The 24,603-nt window shown below is 39.4% G+C and overlaps 3 protein-coding genes across 3 annotated transcripts in view; 1 reads left to right on the top strand and 2 right to left on the bottom strand.

The window, feature by feature from the left end:
* The window catches only part of SASS6 (SAS-6 centriolar assembly protein), a 30,917-nt gene extending 29,387 nt beyond the window's left edge, over positions 1-1,530 (bottom strand). The window contains exon 1 of the mRNA XM_067538388.1: positions 1,224-1,530. Within this exon, the coding sequence (XP_067394489.1) occupies positions 1,224-1,291 (68 nt within the window). The 5' untranslated portion in view covers positions 1,292-1,530. The remainder of the gene's footprint in view (positions 1-1,223) is intronic.
* On the top strand, positions 1,292-11,885 carry TRMT13 (tRNA methyltransferase 13 homolog). Its single transcript, XM_067538391.1, has 11 exons — positions 1,292-1,517; positions 2,368-2,414; positions 2,496-2,562; positions 4,191-4,253; positions 4,337-4,409; positions 5,132-5,238; positions 6,798-6,965; positions 7,310-7,382; positions 9,253-9,327; positions 10,339-10,765; positions 11,073-11,885. Exons 1-11 carry the CDS (start codon positions 1,341-1,343, stop codon positions 11,266-11,268), a joined length of 1,473 nt encoding a protein of 490 aa, XP_067394492.1. The 5' UTR covers positions 1,292-1,340; the 3' UTR covers positions 11,269-11,885.
* On the bottom strand, positions 11,500-23,462 carry LRRC39 (leucine rich repeat containing 39). Its single transcript, XM_067538393.1, has 9 exons — positions 23,351-23,462; positions 21,024-21,276; positions 19,943-20,048; positions 17,472-17,628; positions 17,039-17,175; positions 15,491-15,636; positions 14,485-14,637; positions 12,750-12,889; positions 11,500-11,636 (listed from the first exon to the last, which is right to left on the bottom strand). Exons 2-9 carry the CDS (start codon positions 21,191-21,193, stop codon positions 11,581-11,583), a joined length of 1,065 nt encoding a protein of 354 aa, XP_067394494.1. The 5' UTR covers positions 21,194-21,276; positions 23,351-23,462; the 3' UTR covers positions 11,500-11,580.
* Between the last annotated feature and the right edge of the window lie 1,141 nt (positions 23,463-24,603).

Below are 24,603 nucleotides of genomic sequence, written 5' to 3'. Positions count from 1 at the left end.
ACTTAGGAAATTACACACAAAAATATACTCTCTAGACTGGTCCTTGAAGTTGAAGCATTAGCTTGACTTTCCCAAACACCATCAGCCAAACCCATTATTTGAGAACTCACTTGTTAAATCCTACAAGGCAAGTTTAGTTAATGAGTTTGGTTCCCAACAGGTTCATTCAGTGATGTTATATCTGGTTGGGGAGGCCTGAGAGAGATTCCTGAATTTTAGAATGGAAAAGCTCTGGGGAGATGAAATTCTTTCCTCCGCTCCCCATTCTAATTTACACTCTAGAAACCATTGCACATGGAAATGGAGACAAACAGCTAATACTTCGGTATTATAAAACTTCTCTTGGGGCTTTTAAGTAGTTTTGAGTGGAATGGTGATCATACCAAGGGTATGTATCTTGAGTGACCAAGGGACAGGAAGAGCAGCTTGCAGAGTATTTGAGTACAGCAGTAGTTTTCAACCTGCGGTCCCAGGACGGACCCCAGGGGTCCACAGACTAGGTCTAAGATTTCCAAAGAGGTCCACACCTCCATTCGAAATTTGTTAGGAATCCGCAAATGGAAAAAGGTTTAAAACCACTGGTCTAAAGTGAATAACATCAGTTTGCAGGTGATCTGCTAGGGGCTTCCCAGTGTAAACTCCACGTCTGCAAGCACACAGCACAGGGGACACCATGGAAATACCAGTGCAGCCCAGCGCGCTCCGACAGCGATCCGACAGGGTTTCATGCTTCACGGCGCTGTTTGTGTGAGGGATGCCATGGCAATCCCGGAAACAGCCGTGCAGGAGCCGCTGGCTGGGGTGAGTGGCCCCCGCCCAGCCCTGCTGCAGGCTCTGGCCTACGGAAAAAGCCGCAGAGACTTCAGCAGGGCCGGGATTTCACCGGGACGGTCTCACGGGCTGCAGAGAAACGCTGCGGGGCTCCCCTGGCCCGTACTGCGGGCGCTGTCTGAGGAGCCCGCCCCGGTACCGTCCGGCGCTCGGGGCCCACCTCCCTTGTCGGGGTCCTAGAGCCCAGGGAAGGGGCCGAGCAGCAGCAAGGCCAGAGGCCGCCCTGTCACGGGGGCGAGCGGACAGCGAACACTCAGCTCAGCCCCGCCGGCCTCTCGCGGCCGCCAGGGGATGAGGTGGCCTCAGGGCGTTGCTCTGGGGTCCGACAGGTCCGAGCCCCCGTGCAGAAGGTCTCGCTGTGGCCGCGCCTCCCCTCCCTGGCCGTTTCTCACCTGTCCTCGCAGCCCTGGCACTTCACCTGCACCGGCACCGAGCGGCTGAACAGACTCTCCGCCGCCATCTTGCGCTTTGAGTTTGGCGCTCGGCTCCCGCGGGGGCGGGGCACCAAGATGGCGGCCGAGCCGGCTGCGGCGGCGCCCGGGCGCGGCGAGAGAGCGGCCGAATCCGCTGGGCTCCGGGCTCCAGTGCCCGGGCGCTGCGGTTACTTCGTGGAGCGGAAGAAACGGTTCTGCAAGATGGTCCCGGCCCAGGGGAGACGCTTCTGCGGGGAGCACGGGCACCAGGAGGTACCGGGGCGCTGGCAGGCGGGGGATGGACCCGGCCACGGAGGGCTGCTGGCGCTGGCCAGGTCTCGGCTGTGGGGAGGGGAGGGGAGTCCCCCGGGCTGTTTTATAGCCCCCTGTTGACTCGCCTGGGGGAGGGGCTGACACGGATCTTCCAGAGCGAGCCCCGGCCTCCCCGCGGGTTGGTGGGGGCCGCCCGGTGCCGTCCCTGGGGCTGACCGACCGCCCGCCCTGTCACTGCCCAGCAAGGGCAAGGCCCGCGCAGCCCCCGCCCCGCTGCTGCATATCCCAGGCTAAGGAACAGTAACCCACTTCGTCAGAGAGCAGGTATGTATATACACATGCATACCCAGGGCTAAGGAACAACCTCCTTACCCTCTGATAGGTATATGTATATATATATACACACACCTGCTATCTGATTTCTGTTCCTTACATCTGTCGAAGTGGGTTGCTGCCCACGAAAGCTTATGCCTGCAGAATTTAAATTCGTTAGTCTTTAAAGTGCTACAGAACTCCGGTTGTTTTTGCTGTGTACAGACTAACAGAGCTACCCCTCTGAAAGCAATTACAACAGCCTGAGGGACCAGGAACACATGTGCCTCTCTGTGCTTGGTGGTGTATTAAGGCCTTCGCTTGCACAATATTCCTTCATCCATCACCCGATTAAATCGCATGGTTTATCCGACTGAAACCCATTTTATTGCTCCACTTGACTTAATTCCAATAAATTGACGTTAGCAAAGCTTTTAATTTTTGTGATCCATGGACACACTTGTAGGCAGCATGTCTAAAATGAGGACATTGCACCATAATCATGTGCTAACTAAATGAACATTTTCTTTTCAATTAGGAAGAAAGTGACAGGAAAAGAATTCCATGCCCTCTTGACCCAAAACAGTAAGTGTGTTTTAAATACATTTGTATGTTTGTTGTTAAAATTGTGACTGTTGTTGCTTATTTCTCTTTCTCTGATTTTAGCACTGTATATGAAGATCAATTGCAAAAGCATTTAAAAAAGTGTAATTCAAGAGAGAAGCCGAAGCCTGTAAGTGCAATGTAAATTAAATGCTACTTCTCCAGAAAGCCACATAATTATATATATTAAAGCAGCATAAAGCAGTGGCAAAAATTGGAGAGGGGGGAGGGACTTTTTATATTTGTTTAAGGTTCCATAGGCCACAGAGCCAGGGGGCCATGGCTCAACCACTTTTAAGCAGGCATCCCAGGCTGCCCCTGGTCTGTAGTGTCACTCTGGCTGCGTGATCACAATGCCACTGAAATTTGTCCTAGCTGCCCCTCTGTACAGATGGAGGGATGACAGTGCCAAAAGGTGTTAAACCTGGTACATAGGGAATCTGTATCTGTATGGCAGTGCAAAGAGGAGTCCTCTGAAAACTCAGCACTTGGCAGCACTGGCTCATGCACTGTGTGGGTAAGAGAGAGGGGAGACTCCCCAGCCCAAGGAGACCTGGGAACCATGAGGAGGAGTGGGAGGAACAGACAGGGACAGGAGCCAGAAGCAATTTCTCCATACACACACGCACCAAGAAATATCTGAACTGGGTGCCAGTGGTATAGAGAATTTATCATGGACTCAAATCAGAGAGTCTTATAATGGGGAGAAATTGAGTACTGGATGGAATGGAATGGAATTGATGCCTGGTGCTGTAAGAATGCTTCCCAGTGCTGTATGGAAATTTGTGATCCTACTTTAAGATATATTTTTCAGCCAGGAATGGAAGTGCTGCCCAGGTACCCACACTGAACTAGCTTTCCTCAAAAATGTTCCTGGGGAACATTGCCCCACCAGGCCCCTAGAATTAATGAGTTATGACTTCTGCTATGAATGGATCTTGTATATTCTATTGAGTACTGCGGTTGATGTGTCCACTCTCAGATGATGATAGATGAACTTGGTGCACACACAACAACCAAAAATATGAAGTCAGCTCTACTGTGATATTTATTATCCCTGAATAATATTGTTGACTGAGGCAGTCCTCCCATGCCTTGTCATGAAATTAATGTCTTCCTTTCTGGTATATGCTAAGAAGGCAACTTGTTTTTTTTTAATGAAAAAGTCTACCATATATTAAAAGTCTTGCATATCTACATGACACAAGTGCTTTTGCCCGTATTTGAAAACTGGATTCAGATATATATTCAGCAGTCCAGATGCCAGTGTACTGCGCTGTACTTCTTTCCAATGAATACTGTGCTGCAAACACACCTGTTTGACTATATAAAGCTTAAAGTACACCTATATATATGAAATTACATTAATCAGGAGGCTTAAAGAACAACTATTTGAAAGAGAAACTCCTTTGATTATTGAAACATTCTTATAGTACAAATAAGATACAAAGTGCTACTACAGGACAGGACCCAACCTTGCAAAAGCATTAGTAGCATAGAGTTTGCTATGATGCTTAGTCCCATTAAAATCTATCAGACTAATCACCTGGTAAGCACTACACCCATTGGAAAGTGTTTGCAGAGTTGAGCCCTAAAACAGTTAGAGAGAATTTTTTTCTCAGAACTGTTTTCTTCATTTGTAATTATTTGACTTTTATAAGATGAATTATTGTAAACACACTATAAGTACATTTTTTTTTTGCTTTACAATGTTTTTATTAAAATCTATTTGGTTTTCATGCTGTTTGTTTTATTAAGGCCTACTTTGTTCAAGATATTAATGCAGGATTAAAAGATGCAACAGAAATACTTGAAGAACAGGTGAGCCCATCTCTTTGTTATTTTAAAGAACAACTTAGACGAAATAAGAGGAGAGCCTTTTTGGTTTTTGTATTTTTTTTCAGCAATTACCAATTTCTTCACTGTCTAAAGAAGAGTTAGAAGACTTAATAAGAAAGCTGAAAAAGGCAAGTAATGGTGAGTCTGCTTAATTTTGGGGATGAAATATTTTAAATTGCTTTCTGCAGAATTGATCAAATACTTCATGGCCATTTTGGTGTTAAATATCTCCCCGGATTAAAAAAGGAAAGAGATTAATAGGAATACATATTTTTGTCTCTTGACATGTCATCTGAAATTGAAATCTTTTAACTGTTAAAGAACTGCCTATGTGACATTGTTAGCTAGTATTTTTCCCCATCTCAATCTAGTTTGTTCTTTTGAGTGAAAGTAAATGTTGTTTTTAATTAAATTAATAACTTTTGTTTACTTTCTTTTTTGTGCATCATCATTAGGTGATGACAGCACAGCTCTGGGAAAAGCATCTATTAGTAAATTGTTGCTTCTGAACCATTAGAGAGAAATCACACTTATGTAGTAGGTTATTTTGCTGGTGTCATAAAATAGGGAAATTTTCAAGTTTTGGATTAAAAACAAAAATATATGTTTTTAATCCATTATCTATAACATGATCACAATTTTAAGGTGTCAACTTGTGGACTTAAACTATTGGATAATGTCCCTTTCATTTTTATTGTTTCAAATAGTCGGTATGCTAACTCCGTAAAGACTCTTTAGAGTCAAATACTTTGCATACTAAGTAATGTACACGGTCACATCAGTATGAACGTGGGAGCAGGAGTGATATTGGGTGTCCTTTTTAATTGAACCTATGAAGAGTGCTTCTGCATTTGATACAGGTATAAAGCCAATACTTAAGGATCAAACACTGTCCCATCAGGCCTTACAAGAAGCCTTAAATGACCCAAAGAATGGAGAGTCTGCTTTCAAGCACTTGAAGCAACAGGTATGGCCATGGTCTTACTAGTAGTTATCTTTACTGTGGCTTTTCTTGTTCTGGATTTCAGCTGATTACATACCACCAGTTATTTCACGTAAAGGAAACTTGTAACAGTTCCAGAGTGCACCTGTGCTACCAGCTTAAGTATTAGTCCATGTCTACACTTACAAGCATACAGTGGTACAGCTGTACCAATATAGCTGTGCCGCTATAAGAGTGCTCATGTAGCCGCATTATACTGACAGGAGAGAGCTCTCACAAAAAAAACAGTTCAGAGGGTGGCGGTAGCTATGTCGGCAGGGAGAGCATCTCCCGCCAACATAGCATTGTGCACAAGAGCGCTTGTGCCAGCAGAATTTGTTGCTCAGGGGTGTGATTTTTTCACACTCTTGAGTGACAAAAGTTTTGCTGACATAAGTGCTAGAGTAGTCTATCTACAGCACAACACACTCCTGTTTCTCCAAATGACCTGGCTGGGGGGGAGGATTAGAAAGTTCAGATAAACAGAAGTGCTATGAACTAACTTTAGGGCAACATGGAGGACACACTGTAGATTCAGATAACTAGGATTTTTGGATAAAAGGGATTCAGTTAACTGGAATTACACTGTGTTGACCCCCTATGTTGTCTATAACTGCTTGAAATTATAGGTGTTAGTAACAGAAGTTTATTTTAATCCTGGAATACTTAACAAGCTTATCTTTTCCTCATTCATGAGTCTAGATGATCTGCTCTTGTGGAGAATGAGAGAGGTTAGAAAACTGAGATTTGCCTTATGATGGTTTCAGGAAATGTGCTCCTGAGTAGGAGGGATTTTTATGGGGTACAGAGTGAGTGGGGGGTGAGGACTTCCAACGCAGCAAATTCTGGAAATTCTTGGGGAAGGGAAGCCAGAGAATGACAGAGGCTAAAGGTTCTATGGGAATAATAGTAGTTCCTATCTCTTATATAGTGCTTCCATCAGTAGCTCTCACAGTGTTTCAGAGTCTTCTTTCATGTATTTATCCTCACACTACCCCTGTAAGGTAGGGAAGTACTATTATTCTCATTTTACAAATGGAGAACTGAAGTGTAGAGAGGGTTAAATTACTTGCCTAGTGGCAGAACGGAGAACTGAACCCAGGTCTCCCCAGTGCTAGACTAATGCCCTAAACACTACCCTGTTGGTGCCTTTGCAGAACACCGCTATAAAGTGTAAAACTACAGTAGCTACAGAGAGGGTTCTGCAGGAGGTGATGCTTCATGAAAGTCCAATGGAACATCCATGTGACTTTTCCAAGGATCAGCTGAGAACAAAACTCCAGTGTATGCCTAGTCCCCAACTCTATCCCCAAAACCCAGTGGGTAAGATTCTGTGGGTGTTAGAAGAAGGAAAGGATGATACAAAGGAGGTCTACCCTTGCATTGTTGAAAGAGATGTTGACATTCTGGAGCCTGGTTATTTATTCAATAAGAGCAATGGGAGAGGCTGCTGATTGTGAGTTCAGTTAGCATTTTTCCCACAGAAATCATCAGACAGAGTGTATATTTGGTTTGGTTCATAAATAATCTTTTGAAGTTTGTAGGCTTCTATTTTAGGTAATATGGAAAAGTTACATTTGCTTGGGCCAGGAAGATGTTTTATTGAATTTGGAGCTGGACGAGGAAAGCTGTCTCACTGGGTTGATATTGCCTTACAAGATGCTGAAAATGTTCATTTTCTGCTTGTGGAAAGGGCAACTACACGATTCAAGGTAGGACAGCCCATTGTGGAGTTGGTCAAGTCTTATTTCTGGAACTGTTTTTGGTAAATGTGGCTTTTGCTCAGAAGGTCTGGTTACCTTTGAAAACAAAAGTGGAAAGGTATATTGCTGTCACATAAGGGCTTTGAAAAGTTTAATTGGCCTTTATTATAGTTTGAAGTCATGCCAATAAGACACTTGGGGTACAAGATGCCTGCTGGCTGATGCTGAAAATATTAGTGTTCATTTGAAAGGGGCTTGTTTTAAAAAATATTAATAACCTTAGCACATTCTTGTAATTATTTATTAGTTAGGTGCTCAATACTTCTTAATAATATGATGTTCTGTTCGCACAGGTAGATGGTAAACACAGAAAAAGAGACTACATGTTTGAAAGGCTTCAAATTGATATCCAGCACTTATGTTTAAGTAAGTTTCTATTTGGCTTGTATAACTATCAGCGATACTAAGATGGTTGCTTAAAAACTTGATTGTGTAGTACCAGAGTGTAAGAAAATTTTACCTTAGTATAAATTAATTATATTAATGTTTAGAAAATTGTTCTCAGTGTGTTGGTCATTTTTATATTGTACTTTTGTTTTTCAGTTACTATATGAGGATAATATAATTTTTAACCATATTTGTACAAATTAGCTTGAATTTATAGGACTTTATTTTGGTTCAGAATAACCAAATAAAAGGAAGCCTTAACAGTTTCAGGGTTAGATGCTTTTACTTGTGTATTTTAGCCATGCTGTATTTTGATACAAATATCATGTCTGAGTGGGGCAAGTCTCAGATGTCCTTATTAACAATGAAGACGCGGGGAATCTGGAACACCACATTCAAAAGGAGTTGTCTTAACAGTCATGTTTTCACTTTACAAATAGTGGGTGGTTTATGGTGATGTTCAGAACTTGCATTGGTTAAATGGGTAAAAATGATTTATCACATACTAAACCAATGTAATATTATGCTTTGTCAGTGTGATTCAGGTCCTGTATTTCATGGAAAATATATATACGTATCTCCATGCCTTTCCTTGTGTTGTTGTAACTGCATTGGATCGATCCTCTGGGATATGGGTGGCTCAGTTCCCATCTGGTGTACCACTGTGGTTGTAGTTCCAAAACAAATACAGTATATACTAAGTCATTTAATTCCTTATAGGTATATCTTCCATGACTAGATCACGTATGTTTGGGCCATACAGATGGTTGAAACTTTAATTATGAATTATATATATAGAAAATTAAAAAGAATAACATTTTATAAACAATGAGCAAGAATGTTTGCTAATGTGATGTGCACACAGAGGGAACATGGTGCATTGTAGCATGTTAAAAGGTAATTCATGTTCCTCTTGTATTTGTCTTCTGTAAAGTGTACATTCACTTGATTTAACATTGGAAAGTTACATGAGGATATTAATCTACAAGGGGTAGGACAGAAGGTCTTATTAAAGCACAGGACTAAGGGTCCAATAACCTGGAATTTATTACCAGCTCTACCAGAGGCACTGTCAGTGTGATTTTAGGCAAGTTACTTGGTGTCCAGCCCTGCTCCCAAGGTCTTAAACGGGGACAGGTCATGGTTTTAATTTCTTTCTCAGTTCCCCATTTGTAAGGCATATTGTGAGATTAAATCAATTGATGTTGGTTAACTGCATAGAGACCTATGGGTGGAAGGTTCTGTAGAAGTATAGAGTATTACTGCTGTTCAATACATGTATCAATTTGGCCTGCTATATATGAACGGTGTCTTCTGGAGTGTTGGGAGGGGTTGGTTGTCTTTTTTAAATATTTGACAGATTTTGAATTGCTGTCAGGAAATAATCTTATGTCTAGATGAAGTCTGGATTGATTTATTGAGGAAACAGACCAACAATAGCTTGAATGCCCCACAGTAAGCAAAAACTATTTTCAGAGCTTTGTACTTTCCTGCTTTTGTACTGGTGTACAAAGTGAAGCTTTGACTTTTGCTACACTAGGAACATAACATAATGTTTGCAGACTAGAAGGGAACATGTCAAAAAGGAAAATAGTTTTATTTCCAAGCTGCTAACAAAGAATGTATAAACAAAATTATATTTTGTTTTCACCTTATCTTTTGCTGTGACATATAGCCCTAGCTGCTCTTTAGAGATGCAGACAATTAAAATTTTTATATAATAGAATTGTTGAGGGAAGAATTTTACATGAGTTTTCTGACTTACTGGTTCAGTTACATGTGCGGGAATGATATTACCCAGCAAGATGATGTCCAGCTCCGGTCATTATTCAGGTTCTGTTTCTTTCAGATAAAGTACCTATTCTTGGGAAAGAAAAGCTTCCGGTGGTAGGAATTGGAAAGCATTTATGTGGTGCTGCAACAGGTATGAACTACACAAATGTATCTCCAAGTAAGTGCTGTTACAAAGTGGAATGCTGATTCTAATCCTCTTGAATAGTACGATGCTTCTAACAATTCTTGTGAACTGTTCTTTCTGTCTAATCCTTTGCTGCCTACTATAGCAGTTATGTCTTAAACATCCATTGATTTCAAAGGAACTCTGATTGGTTGATAGCAAACACCATGGAAGACAAGCTGCAACGGGGTTAATCTGGATGGAAATAAATGTTAATTGCTGTATACAGCAAAATGAAAAATGTTTATGTAATTGTGTACTTAAACTGACAGAAGCATGTTTTTCATTGTACTTTACTTCCCACTGGAAATAACATGTCTCCTAGGCTTCGACAATAATTTTGGAAAAACTTAACTTGAATAAAAATGTCCTTGACAACTTGAAAATACTGTAATGTAGAAGATCATTTTCAACTTGTCCAAGACATTTTCAGCCAATTACTTTTTTTTTTTCAGCATTACATCCCAGGTATATGGGAAAAGCTGTTTCAGGCATGACATACTGTGTGTGTATATATTGTACACATTCATACATTCTATTGGAACATTGTTAACCATGATATCTTTGTAACAGTATTTACAATTCTTAAGTAAATGGATTGTGTCCTTTAATTCTCTGTCAAACTTCTACATTAACATCCTCTTGTAATAAAATGGCCAGGGAGCGGAAGCCTTCCCACTGACCTGTGGAACAAGTATTCTCAAGAGTATTGATCACTGTCAGATCGGGTGGTCTTATTGTCATTTTGTAAATTCATTAAGTATGTGGTAAACTGAACTTGAAATACATAAATTCATTTTAAAGTAGCTGACAGTATTTAGTAAACCTCATTAACTTGTTGCTTTTGGGATTAATTTGTAATGTCCTTTTTTATCATCCCCTTATTTTTGAGGAAAGTTCCTTTCCAACTTTCATATGTCCTGTATAAATGCAGCACCCTGTTTGAGAGCTTTTAAAAACATATCTGTTTGTTCATAGATCTTGCTCTGAGATGTTTGGTTGAAAGTTATGCAGCCCAATATGATGAAAGAAATGAAGAACCTTCACCTAAACGCTTCAAGGGTGATGAAACAGACATAGCTTTTAACAGTTCTACTGATGAAAGGACTGGAAAGAATATTTCAGAAAACTGGCAGCCTGTGGCTGGAATTGTTATTGCACTGTGTTGCCACCACAGGTGTGAGTGGAAGCATTATGTAGGCCAAGAGTTCTTTAGAACAGTTGGACTTGGGCCAGTGGAATTTAATTATTTTCAGAGAATGACTAGCTGGGCCACTTGTGGCATGCGAGAAACCATCACTGACGCCTCTACAGTTGATGCAAAGAGCAAAGACCAAAGTAGTGATCCAGAAGAACATGACCAAGTTCACAACAGAACTGAGTGCAGTTCTGATAGTCTACAAGGGTAGGTGATCTTTTGTAGCATGTAAACTTCTCTGGAAAGGTAAAAATAATTGATTAGATAATAATTTATAACTGAAAGACTAAGCATTTTAGATTGTCAGAATGGCTCATTTTACAGAAAAACATATTCACCTGTTGTACTTAAAATGAAAAACATGCAAGCTTAAGTGACATAATAGGCTTCAAAATCTTATTCCAAAACAGTTACACTTTATCTCCATTGAAGTCCATCAGTTACAATTTTTACAGCTTTTCTGATCTTGAACCATTTGTTTTGACTAATTCATGTTTTTTCTTTTTGGAACTAGGCTACTTACTGTTGAAGAACGAAAGCAGATAGGTCATCTTTGTAAACTTTTGATTGACCATGGACGGATCAAATATTTACAACAGAGAGGGTACAATGTTGAATTACAATACTATACAGATTCTGCTGTGTCCTTGGAGAATGTACTCTTGACAGCTGTACCAACTCAGTCTTCAGTACTCCAGCCAATTGCATAATGGGAGACAGATTTAGAAGGGGCAGGACACAGAATTCTACAAAACTTCTCTGGATTTTTTAAAAACCTTATTCATAGATTCAGTACTTATACAAAACATTTTGTAGTCTTTTTCTGTACCTACAAAAGCATTAAATTTAAATTTCTTTTGGAATCACAAGAAGATGCCAGGTGAATCTTAGCAATATGAAAATCATAAGGCATTTTTGTCTCTGCACATTGCAATGTTGCTGTAGTTTTCTCTGTTCAGAAGAAGTGGAATTTATATTTTCCTCCAATTACAAAAGTTCAATTTGGCAGGAGCTTTCATTTTTTAATTATGATCATTAATGGTGACAGAAGTAACAGATTTACAATTTTCCAGGTTTTCTGAAAGACAATAGGTTAAAATGTAAGAAATGGATATGCTTAATAACCTGTCTCCATTTTGAACTTTGTGAGAGATTTTATCATGTTTTCTATGCCTAGAATTTTATTTCATGAGTTCTGATTCTTTATAGAATTGGCTAAAGAAAAACATTTGGCTGGAAATCAAATGTCACCTCTTTGTTTTTAGTAATTACATTTCCATGCATAAAGCTTTGGTATGGAGAAGAATAAAAGCTGAAATTAACGTGATCTCGAGTAAACCTCTTTATTTTAGCAATTTATTTTATGCTTTCATAATATGTGGGGGAATGTACTGAGATGAAATACTGAAATCCCGAATCAGTTAAATTCGCTGTTCGTATAACAGATATAGCAAAGGGAAACTGGCTCATGATTTTCTGCTAATGTAACTCAATCCTGACCTTCATTTATAGCCTCTGTAGGTAATTCATTGTCCAGTCTGCTGAGAGAAGGACAGTACTTGGTGTGCTTTGTCATAGGGCTGTTTTTCCATGTGGGGTGGAATAGCTAATTGATTTCACTTAGGTGACTAGATCTTCTTGGAAACACCTCATATTCCCTCATCACATGTTGATGCTTTTCCACCTACTGGCAGAAAATGCTGGGAACTCCAGAAATTTCTTAGCAAAAGTACCAGTTCCTCCTGCTACTCCCTCTTCAATGTCCTCTACCTCGTGAGTCTTTGCAGCACATCCAAGAATGAAGGGGCAGTTGGGCTCCCCCAAAGAGAGGAGGGAGCCACACTTTTTCTCTAAGGGTATGTGTACTGGGGAGCTGGAATGTGTAACTTCCAGCTCAAGGAGACATATTCTTCCTAGCTCTGATGGAGCTAATAAGCTAAAAGTAGAAGTGTCACTGCACTGGAACAAGTGGCAGGAGAGGCTTGATAGCCAAGTACGTACCTATGGTCTTGGACAGGATCATATTCAGGGGTAACTACACTTCTATTTTTAGTATGCTAGCTCAGGTATGTCTCCTCAAGCTGGAATTCATACCTTCCAGCTCCAGTATAGACCCATGCTAATTCTGTTTGACTACATTTCTAATACTTTTTTATTCATGCTCTAGTTAGAGACAGTACAAATCCCATACCTGCTCTGATGAGTGACTCTTGAATATACATATGCATGAACTGAATACCAAACAGTTCCCGTTCCTCTTCCTCTTCAGTATTCTCGCATGGGGGAAGTGTTACTTGCAGCTCCAGTGGGTTGTCTCTGAAGTTGACAAATCTGGAAATTCATCAGGAAACATTACCTTTGTAGTTTCTTTTCCCCAGACAGAGAACAACTGTTTGAAAACTAAATTAGGCTCCATTGAACAGTGCTTCAGCAAAAAAAAATGTAATTAAGGGCAATTTCCCAGGACATTATCTTTCAAGTACATTCTCTGTTTAATTGTAGTGTGATAGGTGTTTATCTTATTTGATTTAGAAATAGTCTTCATCTGAACGTTACTTACATCACTTCTTAAAATGGTTACTATGCCAAATTTCTAGTTTGTACAGTTTAACATAGATGTGGGCTAACTAATGGCATGGCTAAGTTTTAAGAGGGTGTAAAAATTGGCATCTGCTTCCTTGGCTCATGCTTACACACGTGTTTTATGCACACACTTGAAAGTTTAGGCCTTAGTATTAGTGGTCACTGTCAAGGCCAATTCAAGCAAAGCTAGAATCTCCAGTGAACAAATTCAGGTGTGCTTATGTGTATTTAAGTACACACATGTACTGCACAGTAAGATGACTTTATAAATCTGTTACATTTTGATACCAGGATACATAAGCAGATGTTACTCTGAAACCAGAACAAAATACTTAAATGAGATCTATTTACAAGAATTTTTATTTTTGGTAATAAAATACCTGCTGCAGGTATGCATCCCTAGATAGAGCACCATCCCCAAATAACTTGAAACCAGCAATTGCCCTATTAGATCAGATTGGGTAGTATGTACTCAGCTGGCTAGCCTGAGCCCCTGCTCATGCCATTCTGGTTGCACTGCTATTTTTACCATGCTTGCTGAAGCAGCGCTTGCACAGATATGTCTACGCAAGCTGGGAATCGTACCCAGCTCCAAGTGTAGATATACCTTTAGTTTGGTATCCTGTCTCTGAAAATGGCGAATACCAAGTACTTAAGAGAAAGCAACAAGAAACCCTGTCATAGTGAATAATAAAACAACCTGCCCATAAGGATTTGAAACAAGTTTTCCCCTGTCAGTTACTGGTTAGCTTATGTCCTGAAGCATTAAGCTTTATAGCTCTTATATATTTATATCCTCAAATACAAATGGATAGTCTCATTCTCCAAATCCAAATATCTAAGCCAGTTTTGAATGGTTCTAGGTTCTTGACCTCACTGATACCTTGTGGCAGTGAATTCCCCAAGTGAAATATACATTTTATAAAAAGTTTTCCTTTTATCAGTTTTTAGTTTGTTGCTTTTCAATTTTTTGGCCCTTGTTCTTGTGTTATGAGGGGCTAAAACAGTGGTGCCCAACTATGCCACCACTGAAGACCAGCATCTATACCCCTCACATCTTATGAAGATTACCTTAATGTTTGGGACCCTAAATATCTAAATTTACAATAAATCCATTTGATGAAATGAAGGAACTCTTAATTCTGCCACACAAGCTTTCTGGGCCAGATTCTCACCTGGCATAAATCTGTAGTTCCACAGATTTCAGTGGAGCTATACCAGTTCACACCAGTTGAGGATCTGACTCCATATCTCCACTTCGTTATGCAGCAATCTGCACCATATGATGTAGGGGCATTTTTAAAGGCAGCCTTCAGGCACATGCAGTGTTGTTGCTATTTTACCTGAGATTTGTCATTTGTTGCATGCAAGCAGGAATATTCCGGAGTTTGTTGTTGCTGAGGACAAGAGTACTCAGATTTTTCATATTACTGATGGTTTCTGGTAAATGGGTTATTTCATTCCTTTGGAGCCATAAGGTATGTAGGTTCTCCATTCTGTAGAAGTAGAGATTTCTACAATGAATCCAGCATTTGCTAATAATCGATGGTTAATTTAAAGAAGATGATTCATGTCAACAGTCATGTATTTGATATAAAGAATGCAGTAACATTTAACAGTTTGGGAGCATATGTAATTTGGTGAGCAAGTTAATGATGGAAAGGTAAGGGAGGTGGTCATTTGATTAATGAAATCTACATAATTATAATTTCAATGGTGTCACCTTCTATGGCATAGCAGAGGGGACATGCTGCCCTCCCCGGCTCCCAGCTCTACATCCTCTGGTTGGTGGAAATTCTGATAATACATGTCATCAGAAATGGATTTAAGTTGGGTACCATTTGAAAGCCCTTTCTCTCACAAGCACAATGGCACCAAAACTGACAAACCTAGAACAATTATTTGGCTATATATTCAAGAATAAAGTTTACAAATCAACTTTTTACATTCTACTTTAACACAGGGATGTTGATTGATTACATAAAAAAAAAGACATGAATATTAGGAAATAGGTCCAAGATAGTAACCTAAATTGTAAGATGAAAATTTCTACAGCAAGAAGATTTGACTTGATAACAGGAATTTAATGTCGTCTTATCTATCAACTCAGTTGCAAGCAATTTATCTTAACAAAAAAATTAGTTCTAATGAAATATTCTTTTTTGAGATATTCCAGTTATTGTAACAGTATAAGTAAATGATTCCATTTTAGAATAAGCAGCACAATATTAAGTATCTTGCTTTTATTTTGTTATAAAGTCAATGTTGATGCCTGTTAATATTTTGGAATAGAGCCAGGTAACTAGATTTTCAATACAATGGAATTAAAACTAAGGGGTTTTTTTTTACCTGTCCATGGTATCAGGGAGTTGCTGAAGTTTGTTGCTCCCCATGTCTAACCATTCTAGACTTGGCATATTCATGATGGCTGAAGGGATGGTAGTAAACTGGTTCATACTCAGATCTACATGGTAAAGCTTCTTTAGGTCACTGAGCTAAATAGAAAAAGGACTTTTAATAGGATTCCTTAATGCACTTTTGTACAGACTCTGCAATAAGTGATGTTCCATCACAGCTGCAATTTAACCATCTTGACCATAAAGACAGAAAGATTCCGAAAATACTACATGTCTTGGAATCATAATAGACAAGGGTTTCTGGGCTGTGTTAGCTGACAGACACACAATCTCATTTACACCATTGCTACATTGATGTAAAGTGTATAAATGAGTATAAATGAGAATCTGGTCCAGAGTCTTAGAATTTATTTTTGTCATGAAACATTCGCTTGACCTTATAAAGTATTGCTGATATTGCTGGTTCAAAAAATGGCCAAATAGAGTTGGTAACTTCTGTATTCAGTTAATATTCTGTCTATATTTATTTATTTTTAAAGCTGCTCAGTTTGTTGAATTTTACATATTTAGTATTTGGACTTAAATCTGCAGGGCAGTGAGCGCAGCTTCAGTCTCCAGTGAAGTCTGTGAGAACTGAGGTTACTTTAATACCTGTTAGGGATGTGATTTTTGTAACAAATGCAAATAAATAAATATCCAAAGTATTTGGTTACTTTGTAGCCAAGGAACTGATAGGGAGACATGGATCCCTTTTCACATGGAAGTCGCCAGTGCAGATTCAGCACAGGTAAGTAGAGACCAAAAGTTATTACTCTCAGCTGTTCTGTGTCTTCTGTGAAAAGAATTAACTTCCCTGTGCATAGGCAGTTGCCTGCATCACACAAACAGCTACCACAAGCAGCAGTCTCTGTAGGGAGATAAATAATTGAGTGGGGAGAGAATGAATTATGCTCTCAGGGTGACTCCTCTGAGTCCTGGTTGATCCAGTGGGCCGGATCCTCAACTGAAGTAAAACAGCATAGTTTAATTAAAATCAATAGTCCGATGCCAGTTTACAGCAGCTGAGGTTCTGGCTCATTATCTGTATACTTCCCTGCAAGCCTGGGCAAAATTAGGCTCAGTTCCTGCAAATATTTAATTACTCATGTGGTTAGTCCTATTGAATCATAGAAGATTAGGGTTGGAAGGGACCTCAGGAGGTCTTAGCCGGGCTTTAAAAATTTCTAAGGATGAGATTTCACCACCTCCCTAGGTAACCCATTCCAGCGCTTCACCACCCTGCTAGCAACATACCCATTTGCTTAAATGTAAACAATTCATGTAAACAAAATTTATGCATATGCCTAAATATTTGTAGAATCGGTGTCTTAAAAATAAAATGAAAACAACCCACCTATTAGACAGTTCTTGGAAACCTACTGTCATTTTAAAGTCTAGAAGAAAACTGCAGTTCATTTTTTTTTCCTGAGAATAATTATTTTTAGCTAGTGGAAAAAAAACTAATATATTCCTATAAATAAAGTAATTGTTTATCTCAAACCTGAAGTGGAAGGTCACAGATATTCCTGTTCACAGCCAGTTCCAGTCTTCCCAGGTTGATGCAGTTACTTAGCTCTTTTGGAACAGACTTAATTTTATTATAACTGAGAAGCAGCTCTTGGAGGTTAGGCAGCTGGCCTGCAGAAGGCAATAATCAGAGAAAATGTGCCTGAATATTTATTGGGTCTGAGGAATAACTTAAATCTTTCAGCTGTAAAGTACTGGGATTAAACATTACTCTGTTGTGCTGCCTCATTAGCATAGCGTGAGTGGTCTTGGTCTGCTTCTTGAAATAAAGATTCATTTAAATGAAAATTATGAGATTTTGGTGTGGTGGCTGCTTAATCCAGAAGCAGTGCACCAGTGGAGTAACACAGAATGGCTTGTTCTTGTTTTTTGGGGGTTTTTGTTTGTTTGTTTTAAATACAACTCACCAATTTCTTTAGGTAACTTTTCAATGGAATTTCGGGATAGGTCTAGCACGATGAGATTTTGAAACCTTCCAATGAATTCAGGAATTTTCACCAAACTAATTCTGTGAAGCTGCCATTCCTGAAGGTGGTTCAGTTTCAGTAAGCAAGAAGGTAGCATCTAAAAATAATATAATCAAAAAAAAATTTTTTTTTAAAGAAATTCCACTTAGTATATGGAATGAGTATGGGATCATGGTTAGTGTAGGAAGATTTTGGAAATATGGACATTTAGTATTATGCTACAGGAAACAGTTTTGGTTTCCTGATCAGTAGACCATACAACATGTAGAAATTAACTCCCATTACCCTGCTAGACTAACCAGCCCTTTGGTTTGTTCCCACTTAGACACCTGCACTGCTGAGACTCCTCAATGCAAGATCCTACAACCAAAACAAACAAAAATGTTTGAACTTAAATGATTAGTGCCTGTCCTGGATTTTATAACATCTGTTCAAAACAAAAATGTTAGTAGAACATTCTACAGTTAGTACACTGTAGAATGTATATAAAGCATGTTTTATATTAAAAAAAACAAAAAAATCAATAGACCACCTATAGCTTCCAAGATAGTACAACATTTCTAAACAATTATAGAATAGCTTTAGTAATTATGTTTGAAATACATTGCTTTGAGTGGGTTACACAGAGTTTGGGTGGAATGGAGGAACTGCAATTCATAGGGAATTAAATCCACCCCAAACTCCTGTGTAAGGCACAGCACCTCTTTGGACTGTAAAGTCTGAGGCCTTTTTCTGCAATAAGTAGCACCAGCAGCAGCCATGAGCTAAAAAGCAGAGAATCACATCCTCACATTCCATCTAAATTTCATCAAAACAATGTAATATCGGGCTGTTAAGAAGGCACTCTTGTCCTAGTACCCACCATCACCATGTAAAGAAAGAAATTTTAAGATGTTCAAAGAAAACTTTGTTTGATAGCAGTGAGTCTGGCAAGAAACCACTTATTGACAGTTGTGATTGTGAAATCTATACTTCTTTATTGTTTTGCCTTTATGGTCCTTACTTCTCTATTGTTTATCTGTATGGTCTTTTATTCTTTAATTGGTTCTGTCTGTTGCATAACTAATTTTTTGCAAGATTTAAATCAACTAAGGTGGTGGAGTTAAAGAATTGGTTAAAGAATTGTTTCGTAATGAGCTAGGATTGGTGAAAAATACTGTTTTGTAGTACTTGACTTTAAAATGATTGGTTGAGATATAGCTAAGTAGGACTCCAGTTTAACTATATAAACTGGGGTCCCAAAGGAAGTTTCTTGGAACCTAACTGTGGAACACAGCCCAACATCAGAGCTGCCAGACCTCAACATCCTGCTGACTAGACTGTGCAGAAGCCGGAGTCCCCTGATGATCTAATCTTGACTGGCCATCAAGAAAAGTTTGTTTGCCTTATTGGGAGTGTTGAGCATTATATGCTTAGCATGTGTATTCTGTGGATCAATTGTTGTTAAATAGAGGTTAAGGATATTATTGTGCAAGAGTCTTTCACTAGTAAAAGCCCCCGCAAACCCACAGAAAATTACATTCTGAGCCCTAGGAACTAAGTAAGGATAAGTGTCTTTTGCTTTAAATGCTAGGAACTGAGAAAGGGTGGGGGTGCCTAAATTAACCAGGTTACGCCTTCAGCCCACAGAAGTGGATGCCCTAGAGAGTGCGGGTAACAGGACTGGAGTAGAGACCACGACTGTTACAGTGAAAGCTGAAGTCACACCAGCACCAGCCTGTACCTAAACTCCCATTAACGTCAATGGAAAGATTCCCAATGGCTTAAAAGATAAATTGGCTTAGGCATTCTGTCATCAACTTCTCCTTAATGGGAGGCACTGACGCTAGCATAAAGTCAGTTCTGTAACTTTCAGGGACTGGCAGAGTACACCCTGCCACATAATCTGCAGCTGCCGACTTCCCACGTGCTGGTACCACATTGGTCCCACTGTTCTGAGCGCCTCTATGCCACTGGGTGAATTTCACCGTTAGAAAGAGAAGAGAAATAACCTTAAGAAATCTTCATTTTGTTTACAACACATCACTTTCACATTACAGTATATGTGTGTGTAGTTCTGGGGCATTAGCAAAATGAATACTTCTTGAATTAAATGCATAAGTCACATAATAGCACTAAGTTTTCCTGTTCATGTGGAGACACCTTTTGGGCTGTGGATTAGTGGTGAAATTACTTAGCATTCAATATTCTACTGTTAGAGTAAGCATGTTTTCAATACAAGCAGGTTTGACTTACATTCACAGAATAATTCAACTCTCAGTCCCTGATTGTCTGTGTTTTATACAGTGCTGAGCATATTGTGGGCACTTAATGGATGAAAAGTAATACAAGTGGCTGGGCTAAAGATGTAAAATAGCTTAACTCTGTCATTCACTAACCACACAACCCAAGCAGTTTCCTACTAATATTACCTTCCATTCTTCTTGTTCTATCTTTAATATAACCCTTCCATCTTCATTGATGACTTTTTCTTTGAGCTTGGCTAAACTGATTCTTTCTTCCCAGACAAGCGTCAGTCTACAAGACAAAGAACTCTAGTTGTGCAGCTATTAATGTGAACAGCATTTACTATCCCATTTTGATCGCCTGACATAGCAAAGAGGCAACTTTTTGGTAAGACGCATTAATGGAGGTCAGACAAGTATTTATCGTAATCGGATGCTAGAGACACGTTGGGAGGGCTGGAAATGTGAGAATTTACAGGAATTCTAATGTTCTGGGTAATGTAAAAGGTTTTGCAATTCTGTGAAATCATACTTTAAAATCTGCACAAAGTAAATTATTAAACTAACTTCTTCCATCAAGTTTTATAACATTTCACCATGAACAGCAGGAAAAAAATACTGCAAGGGAATGGGCCCAAAGACAATTAATTTTAATGGGAGCTTTTAGCTTTTTTATGGGTGGCGGGAGCACTAAATTCCCTTAATCTTTTCAATTCCACAGCTTCTAACTGCTGTCACATAGATTGTATGTCAGAGACAGAAATCTGGTCATATGATGACTTTTTATTATTGAGGTCATAGACAAAGTTTGAGTTGAGTTCTTTACAGTCATAGTATGTGTGAAGTCAGCTTGAATTCAGGTAAAGTTCATGCAAGTCTTAATAGACTAATCAATGAAAATAAGAGATCAAAATAATGGTGATTATTAAGTGGAGACTTTCTAAATGGAACGCACTTGTCAACAACTTGTTCTATAAAAACATGAAGAATTTCTTTTACACTATTGCAGCTCTACTAAAATAGTGAAAGCTGTTGTACTTTTGATATATATACCAGTAGGGTTAGCAGATGTACTAATTTCTATTTGCAGTTGAATGTAATTCTCTGGTAGACCTGAGCCTACAATCAGATTCCCGTCATGGGAATTTTGTCTGAGCAAGGTTTGCAGGATGGGATCTTGCATGATCCAGAAAAGACCAACCATAATCTCCTGTGTTTGAATATAGAGTTTAGTTTCACATTTCTTCATAACTTCCTAGGAACATACCTGCCTGCAGCCCTCTGTCTGAATTCCTTTTCCTTCCGTAGTTCTTCATTTATTTTCTGAATTCTCACTTCCCAAAGTGACTTAACAGCAGAGAACGATCCAATGCATGGTGCAGTTTCAGTCATGTTTCTTACACATTCCAGTTCAGTCATAGGTATCTGCTTCTGCATCTCACACTGATTGTCATCATTGTAATATCACATATGAGCTGGGCATGCCAGAAGGAGACATCGATGTACAAAACTTGATATGCCTATTTGATTAATTAAACACAATCAATCAGTGCATGGAGCTGATGGAACGCACACCAGCTGACTCCTGTCATGCATTTAGAATAGTTAATCTTGTGTTCCTAGTTACCATTTCTCATAATACAAGAATAAGGGGCTAAAGAGCATTAAAAAACATAAGGGATAACCTTTATGCTTCAGGGGATAAGTCAACCATTAATTGCCTGGGGTTTGGAAGAATTGCCCTATGGGCAGGCTACTACTAATTGCCTGCTAAAGATTCGTAAACATTCTGGTTCTTGCTAGGAGCAGGCAGGATACCTGGTCATTCCTGTGCTCCTGGCTGAGGAAGTGTGCCTCTCAGCTGGCCTTGTATTGATTGGGTTTTTGTAGTCTAGTGATGGGCTAGAGCCATGAAGTTCAGATCTGGAGTTTGGGGGCAGGGTTAGACTGGGGTTCTGAGTGGGCATGTAGATTTGCAGAGATATGTAGTAATGCTATGACCACACTAAACATAGCAAGTAGTTAATTTAAATATTGCTGCTCATTTTTTATTATAAATGCATAATACTTGCTGGGAGAGAGAGAGAGAGAGAGAAAGACTGTCTCAGACACCCAGCTCCAGTCTGAACAGCCTGAGGATGTTTTTCAGCCAGCCAGACAGCTTGCCTTCCAGCAATAAAAGTGGAGTGTGAGCTTTCCCCTACAGGCATCTTTCTGCCAATGGCCAGTGCAGAGTCACTCAAAGGAACCTTTCTCAGCATGCTTTTCTTTTAGCTGGCCTTTTAAATGTGACAGAGACAACCCAGCTGCTGCAGTAGGGTGGCTATTTGGTAGCTACTTGCTGGATATTTCTACACCAAGCTGGTAGGTATTCCTACTATGTTTTCCCTTTCTCATATCATTACAATGGAGTATCCCCTACAGCCTGATTATATGTGGGCACTTACTTACATCAAAGAAATATAGAAGATAGAGTACAAAAAGGTAGAAAAAGTATAAAGACATTAACACTGAAAATTGCTCATCATTGGAAAGACGTATAGACTGTAGAATGAAATTCCTTTGGCGTTACAGTGATGTAACACAGGAAAATTTGTCCCAACTATTTTTGCACTGATTCTTAACTGTGCTGTAAGAATAGAAGTTGTTAAGGGGATGCTGGAGGTTTTCACAGGTGGGCAGTTGGTGCCCAGGAAGGTGCGAGAGGTAGTTTGATTTTGGAGCTCTCAAACAAATGGTTGAGATGTTTTGCAATGGAGAAGGGATGCATCTTCATCTCCCTCCCCCCATGCGGGTATGAATATAGGTGTCTTGATGTCTCTTCAGGGATTAACTCCCCACCACAGTAGTCCTTACCAATAACCAGCTATGCACTGCTTCTCATCCCAGAACCTGCACCCAACATGACTGACACAGTAGCTAAATGTTTCTGCTAAATGATTCATAAGTGATATTTAAATTGTCGTCAGTAGGCTTCAGGGTTAACTCCCATTGAGTGAGATCAGTCAGTTCATGCTTCTCATAGATATTATTTTAGGCTGTTTGGAGACTGAGGAAACAATATTCCAACAGTTGACATTCAGTTCAAATTCCTGTACTATAAGCTTTTTACATCAGGAATTGTGTTTACTACACATCTATGATACCTAACATAATGGGATTCCAGCCCTGACTGGGGCTTCTAATGCTGCTTGTAATACTAAAAAATTGAAGGCTTTTTGGCGACCTATTTTAAAATTAAACTTAATTTGTGGACCACTGTGCTATGGCAGGGGGTGGATTCTTCAGTACATTCCATATCTATAGAAATCATGCAAAACATGAGGCTCCAACTATAGGCTTTTTTTTCCAAACAAATGTAACTATGTAATGAGAAGATTATAGAAAACAAAGTAGAGAATTTTGCTCCACTCTTTAAAGTTCTTTCTGGTAAACATGATAATACAATAGCGATCATGAACTGCCAGCAATTCAGAAGTGTTCCCAATTTTGGCTGTAAAACAACTGCAAAGTACTCTTCTGTAACCAGATCTCCTGCCCACGATCACCTTCCCAAGTTCACTTCCAAACATATAGAAGCATTTTAGAACTTACCTAAATCATTTGATGTATTCACAGGTTTTCCACGCCTCATTGATTACTGTGCAAGAGCAGAGATAGGTTATGAATCTAGCCTGTGTTATTAAAGTGTGTCTCTGACACAGACTCCAATGAAGTGAAGTGAAGTGAAATGTAATGCCAGCCAACTTCTAATTTTAATCCATGACACTGCTGGGAGCAGCAGATATCACATGGGACTACATTGCAAAGCCTCTGAGCATTTACCACTGAATGTCTTTCCACTTTTGGGAACACAATAAGCTGTGTAAATTGTTTATGGAATCAACACAAATCAAGACTTGTGACCAAAAAGAACCCGTTAATATATTTGTTTTGCTTAATAACACAAATCTAAACAAACTAGGTTAGAGTTTAGAATGACAATTGTTTGCTTTATGCTTGCAAATAATACAGCTTCACAAAAATACTAAATGTTTGGCTACTGTGAAAAGTATTATAAAGCAGAATGAAAACTAAAATGCACTGGAAGAGGAAAGGGTTGCTTTGTATAGCTCTGATCAGTTAACACTTTTAGTACATTTAAACATTTGTGAAATTCCCTGACACTCTGTTATGCAATTTTTTCTCTTCACAATAAAGTCCAGGGTTCCTGCTGAACAGAGATAGTACTGAACCAAGAAGTATTTCACTAAGTGCTTCTGGCTGTAGAAGGAATTTGAGATGTTTTGTTTTTGCTGTTTTTTCCGCAGAATCTTAGTGTAAATAACATTCATAAAGGGCCATATTGTCCTCCATGCAGAAAAAACCTGCCCAGGAAACTGTGTTTTAATTTGCAGGGTTTCCTCCAATATGATCCATTATGGGAACATGGATTAGAACAGGCAGAGAATTTGGGCCTCTAAAATTATGTCTGTCTTGAGATCCATGTGAATGACAGGACACTCATCTCCCTGATGATCACCTGCTTTTCCAAAGGCAGTATAGTTCTCTCAGAAGTCTTGCTACTCTCACTGACAATGGGTCTCACTCGCTGGGAATAGGGATGTCATTAAGTGGAAAGAAACCAGTGTAAGAGCAGTATGATAAGATCAACACTATATTACGCTTCACAAATCCCAGGATCAGGAGAAAGCAGCATCTCCTATGCAAGTTTCCCTGTCTCCCCTTCTTCATTCCCACCCAAACAGTACTTGATTGGGCTCCTCTTTGCAGGACAATTCCATCTGATAAATGTTAAAGGTGACCTTTCAGGGGAATGGGGTTTGTCTCTCTACCCCAAAAAGAGG

Source organism: Emydura macquarii, unplaced genomic scaffold (genome assembly GCF_026122565.2).
Source record: "Emydura macquarii macquarii isolate MOO-44397 ecotype Brisbane River unplaced genomic scaffold, CSIRO-AGI_Emac_v2 contig_480, whole genome shotgun sequence".
NCBI classification, from domain to species: domain Eukaryota; kingdom Metazoa; phylum Chordata; order Testudines; family Chelidae; genus Emydura; species Emydura macquarii.
This window is presented reverse-complemented; position numbering and strand designations above follow the sequence as displayed.

Excerpts from the sequence above, each read along its gene's own strand:
- TRMT13 (XM_067538391.1), top strand. The coding sequence starts at position 1,341 with ATGGCGGCCGAGCCGGCTGCGGCGGCGCCCGGGCGCGGCGAGAGAGCG. Across the intron at positions 4,254-4,336 it reads CAGAAATACTTGAAGAACAG|CAATTACCAATTTCTTCACT; the intron begins GTGAGCCCATCT and ends ATTTTTTTTCAG. Across the intron at positions 9,328-10,338 it reads TTTATGTGGTGCTGCAACAG|ATCTTGCTCTGAGATGTTTG; the intron begins GTATGAACTACA and ends GTTTGTTCATAG.
- LRRC39 (XM_067538393.1), bottom strand. The coding sequence starts at position 21,193 with ATGCAGAAGCAGATACCTATGACTGAACTGGAATGTGTAAGAAACATG. Across the intron at positions 20,049-21,023 it reads AGACAGAGGGCTGCAGGCAG|ACTGACGCTTGTCTGGGAAG; the intron begins GTATGTTCCTAG and ends TTTGTCTTGTAG. Across the intron at positions 11,637-12,749 it reads AGAGTCACTCATCAGAGCAG|AAAACCTGGAAAATTGTAAA; the intron begins GTATGGGATTTG and ends ATTGTCTTTCAG.